General features: G+C 39.9%; 1 protein-coding gene across 2 annotated transcripts; it reads left to right on the forward strand.

The window, feature by feature from the left end:
• Positions 1-2396: 2396 nt before the first annotated feature.
• ampd1 lies at positions 2397-11470 on the forward strand. Of its 2 annotated transcripts, XM_039604423.1 has the most exons (17): positions 2410-2513; positions 3775-3783; positions 4715-4723; positions 5379-5544; positions 5646-5793; positions 6744-6909; positions 7000-7219; positions 7388-7517; positions 7842-8036; positions 8572-8703; positions 8864-9027; positions 9236-9362; positions 9511-9674; positions 9855-9975; positions 10317-10490; positions 10715-10825; positions 11075-11470. In XM_039604423.1, the coding sequence occupies exons 1-17, from the start codon at positions 2492-2494 to the stop codon at positions 11228-11230; spliced, it is 2214 nt and encodes a 737-aa protein (XP_039460357.1). In that variant the 5' UTR covers positions 2410-2491; the 3' UTR covers positions 11231-11470. The 2 variants fall into 2 exon arrangements, with proteins under 2 accessions (XP_031592018.1, XP_039460357.1); XM_031736158.2 differs by lacking the exon at positions 3775-3783 and having other exon boundaries at positions 2397-2513.
• Positions 11471-12250: the final 780 nt, after the last annotated feature.

Raw genomic sequence — 12250 nt, forward strand, 5'->3', positions numbered from 1 at the left:
GTCATTTTATCATTCACCTTTAGCTGTTTATCCTTGAAGTTCACACTCATGTGGCAGATCAATACACTCTGTTCCTTGTGGAATTTGAGCAGGAAGCACTGATTTTTCCTACTGAGGCATGTAGCTGTAACACTTTAGTTAGCATTTTTGTGCAAATTGAGCACACCAGCTAAAGAATGAGAGGATTAAACTGATCTCTTCTGTTTAAGTTAATAGTAGAAGAAACCTGTCATTACAATTAAAAGGAAATGTAAAACAAGATTGTGGAGTTTAAATACTTGAAAGGCATTTTTGTGAAATTTGTGACCTATTTTAAATGATAAAAAAAAATTCCCTTTGATAATTTAAACATTCCCATTCTGGCATTTTAATTCCCAAAGTCTGAACTGACTGACTGCCCATTTCTAACCTGATCTCTTTAACTAGTAAGAGGAACTTTGACATTTAGAATCACATTCCCTAAAAATAGATGGCTTGTCAGTTTGTGTCTTCAAGCTGCACAGACATCGGGAAATAGAAGCGTGTGCAACACAAATCAACTTTATGTATTTTGAAAAAATAATCATAATATATCCTGGTATCCTGCAGTATTTAGCCCTCCAGATAGATTCATTTTTATTTTGTCCGATTCTGTCAAAAGCTTTAGAGGTAAATGGAATTTAATTTGTGATAAAGCTGTAAAACTACATTAGAAAACTTCAACAGCAATGACAACTGAAGGAATATATCCCAAGGAAGCACTGGCATATTTTCAATTCATGAATTACAATGAGACCTCAGGCTTTTCTCCCAGTTAAACTTTTTTTTTTTTTGTTATTTTATTTTTACTTTTTTAATCCACAGTAAGCTGCATAAACCCAGTGCCTCCTAGCAAATCTTAGCCGTTACCTGCTGTGCCTGTTTTTCATGTGTTTCCTGCTCAAAGCACGTTCTTTTGAAAGCCAAAAGCAACTGGAAGCTGCACGCCCAAATCTGTATGAGTTTTATCTCAGAAAATAGGCTTGGTTGTATATTATTACTTAAATGCATATTATTGTGCACAGGTTAAAACGTGTATATGCAGTCTTGTGAAAAATAAGTACACCTGTAAGGTATGTCTAAAAGGTGATACCATGCAATACTCTGTCCAAGTACAGACATCAATCTGATCGAGATGCTGGGGCAGGACCTTATGATAGCGATGCGTTACCTCAAGTTTATTGCTGCTAAAGGTGGTAATCATTCAGTGAGGTTAGCTCGTTCTTTTTCACGTGACTCTAAGGTAATTTTGCTGAGAAATATTTGAATAGTTGAATGGGCAGTGAAGTGTTGTGTTTCTTTAAGCAATGTCACATTTTCTCAATTATCTCAGTAATTCTGGTCTAGCTCTTATAGCTTTAAAAGCTTTAAAATATAGCTTGTGTAAAGTACTTTTGAAATCAAATGAGGAAAATTTTGTGGGTAAGACCAAATGCTAGGTTGTATTAGGGTTTCAGCATCTCTGGAGGGAGGGGGAGACTTCAGACAGCTGTTCCTTTAGAGTCTGCCAACTGGTGAGCAGAATGAACACCTGTCCAGCAGTGACTGGGGATCGAAGATTATGGGAAGGGATTTAGAGGCGATGGACGATCAGAGAAGTACTGAGGGGCAGGAGTGTGAAGGGACTTGTAGGTGAGAAGAATGACTGAATTTAAGGCAGGACTTTGGGAGCTATGTAGAGAGCGAGAGTAGGAGTGATCTCTTGCTAGGATGTAGTGAGTTTTGAGCACTTCACAGCCTGTCCTTAACTTTACTTGCGGCTCATTATTTCAATAGGACGCTATTACAGAATTCCACACAGAATCTGACAAATGCATGGGATGCTTCAGCAACAGGATAGCGATGTGAAATCTGGAGACAAGTGCTCTGAAAATAAGCAGGTCTTAGGATCACAAAGACGATTAGGAAAATGTTGGTCCTGGTGATGTAGAGCTGACTGTCTGTCATCTGCACGGCCATGATGTTGTGCTAGGAAACACCTTCTTGTGAAGTTGAATGTTCTTGTCTCTACCACCTAGTGATGGAAGACTTACAGTGCAGACAGGGAAATGTAGGTGTAAGCTTTCCTTGTTCTTCCTCTCTAATTATACTTTATGCCAAGAAGTGGCACACTTGGTTTATTAGACATCTTATGCACCACCTACCATGTTCACAGCAACTCATGCAGCTATCAAAGTGTTTCATAAGATGAGTCCCCTCATTTGCAAATACCTGTCAGTTTGTCAAAACACTATGCCTGCCAGAGGGTCCTGTATGCACACAGATGACTTAAAATAGATCTAGACACATATGAGTTCCCCATTACATCAAGGCATGTTTCATGTGGCCACAGCGGGTTCTGGTTACAGTTGAGAAGAGGGTGCTTAATATTGCCCAGAGCAAGCGCGGTGCTCCACACTTCCCAACTACAGTGGTCCAGTGCCTGACCACCCGCTACCAGTCCTCAGGATAGTTTAACTGGAAGACCATCACCATGCCGAAAGTTTTGGTTCCAGGTGAGTTTGGGCAAAATGAAACAGGGACTTCATGTATACTACACTAACAGAGGGGAGGTTTGGACATTTTTTAAAGAAATGAGCAAAGTCTTCACCAGTGGTGCTATCATTTCATGGAATTTCTTAACCAGTAGAAGATCAGTCAGAAGGCAGTAGGGGGACAAAGATGTCCCCTTACTGCCTTCTGACTGAGATGATGTGCTGATTTTATATTACACTGGTCACACTTTTCTGTGCAGCATATAGTATAAACAACTGTTTAGGTAATAAATCCACATTTGTTTAGCAGGGCCATTCCAGTGGTATCTCCCTTATGGGTTGCAGTGACAGGTTTAATGGCAGGTTCACTGGGGTTAAAAATGCACATACGTCCAGCGTCAGATAGTGAGCTGTGTCTGCATAACACTAGCTAACTAGTGTTAATATGTACAATTCATTTAATACAATTCTATATCTATAAGATCTATTTTAAGCATGCGGTATATAGTCATTGGTATTGTACTACAGGGGTGTGTATCAGTTTTTGGTAATGCACCTGTGGTTTACTATCAGCAGTGAAGATAGCAGGAAAGGAAATACGATGAATGCTATTTGTCATCATGTTCACAGAGATTGTGTTTGTCATCCAGATAATTTTTCTAGCTTTATACTTTCATTGTGATCCTTCATGTAGTACATGCCCACCACAGAAAATCTCTGTCATTAATACTATTTTGAATGCAGCAGTAATAGTTGCTAATTTTAGGCCTGCCTTCACCAGGCACAGGGCAACCGGCCAGTTACATTATGCAAGAGTCTTTCAAAAGGTGAAAAAATAGAAATGCTGAAGCCCGACCACCTGCAGACAGGTTTGACTTCACAGCTAATAGAATTAAGTTGCATTAATTAATAAAACCTATCAATTAGAAATAATTGTTGCAAATTATTTTGCAACAATTAATGATTGCGGTAAAATATGACTGATTTTAAGACGTGTTGATCAGCCACAGATAGCGTTGAGTGACAAATAATGTGGAAATAATCAAACCAGTTAATTCAGTTTATTCCAAAGGCGATATTCAGCTATGGAGATAGGAGTATTATGCATTTCCAAGAGACCTAACCTGCTCCACAAGCCTCTATGGATGATTTATTTTTCAACAATTGTTTAGCACACTTATTTCATTGTTATTGTTGTTCTGAGATATAACCAGGCATGTTTTGTTTCCCCTTTAACCTGGACTGTCCCACCCTGACTGGGACTTTTTTGCTTTTTCACCAGAGGGAGGAAGTAAGTATGTAGATGGGAAATGAATTAGGGAATCTGAAATACAGATTCAAGTATTTCAAAATGCATGGTTTACTGCCTGGTTGTGAGGCAGTCACATCACCAAACCCGCATTTTTTTATTTGAAAGCAAATTGTCTGTTTTTTTTGTTGTTTTTTTGCGAATGAACACAAAAAGGAAACAATGGGATAAAGTGCAAATTGACAGCATTTATTAATAAACTGTTCACATTCAATATCAGTTCTCCACAAACAGCTTGATCCATGAGGACTGAACTGAAAGTGAACATTTGCATTAATAAATGATTTTTTGCCACCACGGAAAGCTTAACATACAGCAATGTGCATATCAAGAACTTTAAGTGACAATCAAACCGTTTGGCACAGACAGCATATTCCAGGGCCACACAGTTAATGCATCCTCATATGCATGAGCATACTGCACATTTTAGTTGAAACGTGTTGCTCCTCTGGGAGCGGAGACACAATGAAACAATCTCTGCGTGTATTTTGAAGATGCGGTTAGCAGTTTTTTGTCCAGCTCCTGCATTTCATTCAGTTGCGACACTTAATCAATTTTAACACCCTTGTGTCCAATCCATACATATCCTCACACTGTGCCTTACATTAATGTCACTTACCCATTTATCACAAGTAGTCCAACATTTAATTTCATTATTTATGTGTGCAAGGTTTGCTACTGCATGCATTTTCTAATCTATGTTGTTTTATTTATATAAATATATATATAAATATATATAGTCCTTTTTATGACACAACTTGATATCAACGTACTGTGGATAACGTTTAAGTGTTTGGGGTTTATTCATGTATGACCTTCTGCATAATATTTTCTAACCAATGCTTTTCCTAACACTTTCTTTTCTGGGTTTTATTCCCCATGATGCATCTCTCTCTCTTGCTGGCTATATCAGGTCAACAGAGTAAGTATGGAGGATATCGAATGGATGCCAAAGTCACTTCAGTATCAAACTGTATGCTACAGATGTCAGCTTAGAGAAGAATGTGTTGGCTCTTGCAAGTGCATGTAGAAAAGTTGAGTTGGTCTAGAGAGTAGTTTTGTACACAGTGGGTTGTTAAATAGAGCTACAAAGGCTTTGCATTGTCACTGTCTCATTTTTGTGTGTTTGTGTTAGTCTTTGCGTGTGCGTTTATATTTTTCAGCATATTCTGATCAAAAACAATAATAAAGAGCCACTTACACTGTGGCTGATTAGGTGCAATTACGCAGTTATAAAGAGAAGTGGACCTGGAGTGCTTCATCAGTGTAGTCCCTCAATATGCATGATTTTTGCAGGCTATGCTGGAGGTCAGAGTTTCCCAGTTGTAGTGGCTGAGTCAGTCTGTTGCCATGTATGCTTGTGCTGGAGCCTGTACACATCATTGAGGAATATGTTGTAAATGCAATGCAGTACATCATGTCCAAGATTTTCCTCCTTAGAATTTTGTCATTTAATAATGTAGATCATAGCAGGCAAAAGAATCCTGTATGTGGCCCGCCTAGTTTAGTTCAATGCTGCATGGTGTTATATGAACGGAATGCATTTCTGTTACTTAAACTTTCTGTGTGCATCACAGAGACCGATGACAAGATGAGGGCCTTCGCAGAGCAGGTCTTTGCTTCTGAGACCAAAGACGAGACGGTCCGCGATGAAATCTCCATGTTTGATGTGGCTGAGGACTGTCCCATCATCCATCATGAGATGGCCCACCATCTGCACACTGATGATGATGAGCAGAAACGGTGAGATGGAAGATTTTGAATAGTGATGCTACAAAATCGTGATTTGCTTCCTGAAAGAACAACAACAACAAAAATCATTGCATAACTTTATTATTTAACAGCAAGAAGCGGTCCCGTACCATGGCTGTGCCCACGGTTGCTTCCCAGGCAGCTGCTACCCCTGTAGTGTCAGTGGAAGTGGACACGCCCACCTACTTGGAAGTGCCTGACTTCCAGAGAGTGGCCGTCATTGGAGACTATGCTTCTGGGGTACTGTTTATTTTCCCTTAATTTAAAAAAAAAAAAAAAAAAAAAGACTTCTTATGTGTTACACTTTGAGGTCAACCATAAATAACACCTTCATCCAGTGGTGTAACTTCACAGTGTATTAGCACATTGTGATGTCACTGGGGGGTGTGGTTATGGGTGCGACAAGGTAAAAGTCTTTAAAGCTTATAAAAGTAATAGCATTAACTGGATTTTTTTTAAAAGTAGTTTACTAAGCACTATGTCACAAATGCTTGGTAAGACTGATATGCATTTCAATCAGACTGGCTTTTCAACTGCAGCGACTCCTGAATTGGGTTTAATTGGTATTGGTAGCTTTAAAACTGAAACTGCCTGTAGCACATTCAAACTGGGTCAAGTAGACATGAATGTGAGAAGGAGAAGTGGTGAGTGTAAATTTCACTGACTATATTTTGTCTGTGCGTGAGTGTCCTCACAGGCTACCTCCCACTATGAAAGGCCATGAGTGGAGCTCATCTGAGAGTACGCTTAAGTTTCAGGTTTCACCACCGTTGGTTTGACATTTACAGTAGAGCGAGAGAAAACTTTGGAGGAAGTGACTTTGCTTTAACTTACTTTGGGCCTCACATTTGTTAAGATAAAGGTTTGTTCACTGCATATGTAACATGTTGTGTTAACATTACACAGAGCAAATGACTGATTGTGTAATATATACTCTTTTTAAAAAATTTGTCATTGAGATGAGATTGGAGCAAATAAAAAGTTCTAGTAGTCAAATTTGTTTTAACAGTATAGTCTCCATCTGCTTCATCCATCCAGTTTATCCAGTTTAGGGTCGCAGGGGTGCTGGAGCTCATCCCAGCTGTAATGGGCCAACCTGGACAGGAAGCCAGTCTGACACAGGGCTAATGTGTTTCATCAGTTCCACATTGTTTAACAGTTAACTGTTATCTCTCGTATGTGCTATTCAGGTGACTATGGATGACTTTGAGCTGGCATGCAGGGGTCTGTACCGTGCTTTAACCATCAGGGAGAAGTACATGCGACTGGCCTTCCAGCGCTTCCCAAGAACAGCCTCCCAGTACCTGCGTCAGATTGAAGGAGAGTCTTTCAGACCGGAAGAACAATTTGAGCCAGGTGATAATAAAAGGAGATCAGGGTTAGCATGATTTAAAATGATCTTACGTAGAAGATGTGTACTTAATTATATGTCACATCTATCCTCAGTCTTCACAAGTCCTCCAAAAGAAGGGGAAGACCCGTTTGATGTCAAGAACCTGCCAAAGAATCTGGGCTATGTTGCTCGTATGAAGGACGGTGTGATTTATGTGTACAATGACGCTGCAGCTGCTGACAAACATAAGCCAAAGGACACGCCCTACCCAGACCTCAATACCTTTATCGATGACATGAACTTCCTCATCGCTCTTATTGCACAGGGCCCAACGTGAGTCCTTTAAAAAGCGCTCATTACTCTGTTTTTAGATTTTAGAACTGAAATTCATCTGATTTCAAAAAGTTCCAACACAATTTCTCCTCATTTTTGTAATGTAGCTGTAATTCCTCCTGGGTGAAAGTGCTATCAGAGCACAATTATTTCCACTTTGTTTTGCAGAAAGACTTACACTCACCGCCGTCTTAAGTTTCTCATGTCCAAGTTCAATGTGCATGAGATGCTGAATGAGATGGAGGAGATGAAAGAGGTGAAGAAGAACCCTCACAGGGACTTTTACAACTGCAGAAAGGTAGTTGCTTTATACCTTCTGTCAATTTAATGTGAAGTGATATAAAATAAAATACCAGTGTGATTAGCACAGTTGCAGGATTTTCAGAAGTCTGTGACTATCAACAGCTTTGTGCTGATTTTAATTGCAATGTGTAGTAGAGCTTAAGTAATGTCCTATTTATTTGTTGTGCATGATAATTTCGCACACTTTCTATCGTCTTCCTTACTTCCAGCTGCAGTGCAGCTCGTGGTGTCTTTAGCTCCCTCTTGTGACCGATCACATGTATTACACTGCACAAACAAAAACCTCACTGATCACCCTGCCATCTCTATTCCTTTCCAGGTGGACACTCACATCCATGCTGCTGCCTGCATGAACCAGAAGCACCTGCTGCGCTTTATCAAAAAGTCTTACCGTGTGGATGCTGAACGTGTAGTGCACAACCTCAAAGGGAAGGAGGTCACCATGAAGGAGCTCTTTCAGTCCCTTAACCTGCATCCATACGACCTCACTGTGGACTCACTGGATGTGCACGCTGTGGGTTTGTTTGGTTTTTCTAGTGATTTAACAACTAATAACAGACTTTTATTATAGCAAAGTAACAAGGCTCACATACTGACAGGATACATTTCCATGAAAGCAATTAAGTGTTCAAGATAAGAATAAAAACATGTAATAGTCAGATAATAACAAAAAAACCCCACACATTATAAATGAAAGATACACCATCGGTTTTATATTATTTTTAAAGGATTGTACACATAGAACATAAAGATTATAGTGCTGCCAAATTTACCATTTACCAGGACTTGTGCCATGAATGACCAATGCGCAGGAAAAACCACTGCTGGGTGAGCAACCTGTGGCCTCACCGCTGTAGGCCGCACGTTGCTAAACCTGAAAACTGGATCAGGATAAACTTCTTTTCTAATTCTTGAGGAAATGTTTAAATATCAAAAAGTTTGTATTCTATAAAAGCAAACACTTTTATTAAAATCAAATGTGTTGTGTTGCCTATTCACTTTTAGAGCTTCTTTGGTCTAAATGTATCATCTTGTATCTTTCTCTGAAGGGTAGACAAACCTTCCAGCGTTTCGATAAGTTCAACGCCAAGTACAACCCAGTAGGAGCCAGTGAGCTGCGTGACCTGTACCTGAAGACAGAGAATCACATCAATGGAGAGTACTTTGCCACTATCATCAAGGTTGGTTTCATGAAACGTTCCTTCAAACGACTTCTCTGTGAAACTGTATAACTGTCACCGTGGCAGCTGAAGATCAAGGCTGCTATAACTACTTTATTAATATTCAATTTTATACACTGAACTGGTAATTTCAACTTGATTTGATCTTTGGGAAAACCAGGAAGTAGCCAATGATCTCGAGGAAGCCAAGTACCAGTATGCTGAGCCCCGTCTGTCCATTTATGGCTGCAACGCCAACGAGTGGAACAAGCTCTCGAACTGGTTCGTCAGGCACAGGGTTTACTCCCCAAACCTCAAATGGATGATTCAAGTACCCAGGATCTAGTAAGTTTTCAGTCTGCTCTTTCTTCTGTATAAACACACCAAACTGTCAGAGAGATGGAAAACTCTTACATTTATACATTTCATGCTTTTTCTTTTTGTTTGCATGCATTAAAGAATATGCGTTCAAATACTAAAGCTACCTCTACTGCTAACAAGGATGGATGGAATTTACATTTAAATAATCCCGTTTGTCCATGTTCTATCTCAGCGACATCTTCAGAGGCAGAAACTTTGTGCCACACTTTGGCAAAATGTTGGAGAACATTTTCCTGCCTGTGTTCCAGGCCACCATTGATCCACAGTCCAGTCCAGAGCTAAGCATCTTCCTCAAGCATGTGAGTCACTGTTCAAACACAAAAATACATGCTGAACCTTGATTTCCAATCCACACATAAAGATATAGTTGTAGAAAAGATGACATATTCAATCCATATACTGCGGTATAATCCCAGGATAATCCATTGTTTTCTGCTTAATGTGTAGGTGACAGGCTTTGACAGTGTGGACGATGAGTCCAAACACAGTGGCCACATGTTCTCCACTAAAAGCCCCAAACCAGAGGAGTGGGACATTGCCAAAAACCCCTCCTACACCTACTACATCTATTACATGTATGCCAATATCGCTGCCCTCAACCAGCTGCGCAAGTGAGTAATGCTATTTCCATACATGCATTTTCTTCTTTCATCCTATTGGATTCAAGCACTCGGATTTCTTTGTCAGAGATCATTATTTTCTCTAAACATTTACAGTGAGCATATATTTAACTCTTGTCTGAGTATGTCTGTTGCTTTCTGTTGTATCATTCCAATTCTTCTGCTCTCCAGACAGAGGGGCATGAACACATTCATGTTCAGGCCTCACTGCGGTGAGGCTGGTGCCATAACCCACTTGCTGGCTGCCTTCATGACTGCTGATAACATCTCTCACGGCCTTAACCTCAAGAAGGTCAGTCCTCTGAATGCAGCATTTCATTTGCCTTAAAATGCACTTTAATTCATATGCATGATCAGGCAATTGTCAGACCAGGCTTTTGTCTATTCACCACATTTTATATAATATCTCTCTGACAAGTTAACAGTGATAGATTATGTCAGCCTAACTCTTTAGTTGAATGTCACCAATGATACAACTGACCTGTAATTCTAGTACTGAAGTGTAAAGTTCAGTATCAGATTTGGCATGATTCTTGTGAGCAAGTTAAAAAATTGTTTATTGCCTATTGTTATATTTGTTAAAAATATGAAGCTTGTAAAGTCACTGTTTTCCCATCAACCCTTTACAAACAGAGCCCCGTGCTGCAGTACCTGTATGTCTTGAGCCAGATCCCGATCGCCATGTCCCCACTGAGCAACAATAGCTTGTTCCTTGAGTATGCCAAGAACCCGCTGCTTGAGTTCCACAAGAAAGGCTTGGTGGTGTCTCTGTCCACCGATGACCCCATGCAGTTCCACTACACCAAGGTCTGAGCCTTTGGTGACAACATAGACAAATACACGCAGCCTGTTGTGCTGTTTATTGTTTAATATGTAGATCAGCATTGATGATAAACACATTCTGTAAATCCTATAAATTGGTGTTGTGTGCAAAATTGTTTTTTTAATGAAATCCATTGCATATGATCTCAAGTTGAAGCAGGAGTATTCAGTAATATCAGAGTGTAAGTCTTGTTTTTTTATGTCCACAGGAACCTCTAATGGAAGAATATGCCATTGCAGCTCAGGTGTTCAAGCTCAGCACTTGTGACATGTGTGAGATCGCCAGGAACAGCGTGCTTCAGAGCGCCCTCTCTGATGAGGTAACACGCATTGTGGTGTTTTTGCATGACATAACAGACACACACCTACAAGTCTGTACTTGAGTCAAAGAGAATAACAAGAGCCACGAGTACATTACAAAATACATATATTCTTAGTGACACTATAGTGAGAACTACCAAAGGTGGTTTGAAGAACTTTGACTGTAACTGGTTGAGTAAAATTCAGAAAATGAATTTCCCTATAGGGATCAGTGAAGAATATTTTGTGGATTTCTTTTTGCGCTGCAGGAGAAGCGCCACTTCCTGGGTAAGGATTACCTCAAAGAGGGCCCAGAGGGCAATGACATCCGCAAGACCAACGTGCCTCAGATCCGTATGGCGTACCGCTATGAGACCTTGTGCTACGAGCTCAACCTCATCAAGGAGGGCTTGAAGTCTGAGTAAACAGACCGGACTCACCCTTACTTAGACACTACTCTCTTTTGTGATGTGGAAAGGTTTCTACGTTTGTTTATCGCAGTGGAATCTTAAAGAAACTGACCATCTAAAAGACAGATGTTCTCTCTATTAAAGGAAGAAATGCTTTTATAATCTGCACATCTGTGACTTGCACATTGCAGTATTTTTTTTTTTCAGCTGGAGAAACGTGTATAAGAATGGAAGGAAATAAATGGTGCAATTGCATGTCTGTGGTCGTTGCCAAATTGTTTACCCGACAGGAAGATCTTGTCATGCTGTGTTGCCTTAAGACATTTCTTGAAAGCTGTTTACCTTGTTTATTTTACGTTTAACAGCAAAATTACCTTTGTTAAGGCTATAGAAAGTCAAAACATGAGATGACAACGATGAGAAAGTCAGCATTTGTTCTAACCTAAATGAACCGAGTTCACATTTAATCATGTTGCCAAGATCAAGTTTGAGACAAGGTCTAAAGTCTGGTCTAAAGTTCACAATTACGTTGGAGAGGCTAAAGCTCCACATCACAAACGTCATAAATTAAACACCCAGTTATGTTTATTAAGTTGTGCGATCACACAGGTGGAGCTCCTAACCCAGTCTCTAGATTTCCCAGGACACTTAAAGACAGCAGTATTTGTTCAGTGTTGACAGCTGCAAGAGTTGATGTGATGACGTCGTCTCTCTTGGAGGCTTCAGGCAAACTTTCTCACAGTCAGCGCGTCAAGCTCGACAGAAACAGCATGAGGGAAACTGGAAGTCAAATAAAAGCACGGAAAACTATTTTTATTGTAAACAAGACAGAAATGTTGCACTACAACCCCCCAATACAGTTTCTTTTGTTAACCACTTCCAGCAGTGCTGTCATATATAATGGTGTGATGGATAATGCATGTAAATGCTGCCTGTTCCTTTATTATTTGAAATCATTTCAGATACTTTTTTTGCTCCCAAAACTCAGTGGCATGTGTTATGATGTCGATATCCCGGTGGTCTTGTTGGACACTG

The sequence above is a fragment of the Oreochromis aureus genome, linkage group 20 (assembly GCF_013358895.1).
Source record: "Oreochromis aureus strain Israel breed Guangdong linkage group 20, ZZ_aureus, whole genome shotgun sequence".
NCBI classification, from domain to species: Eukaryota; Metazoa; Chordata; class Actinopteri; order Cichliformes; family Cichlidae; genus Oreochromis; species Oreochromis aureus.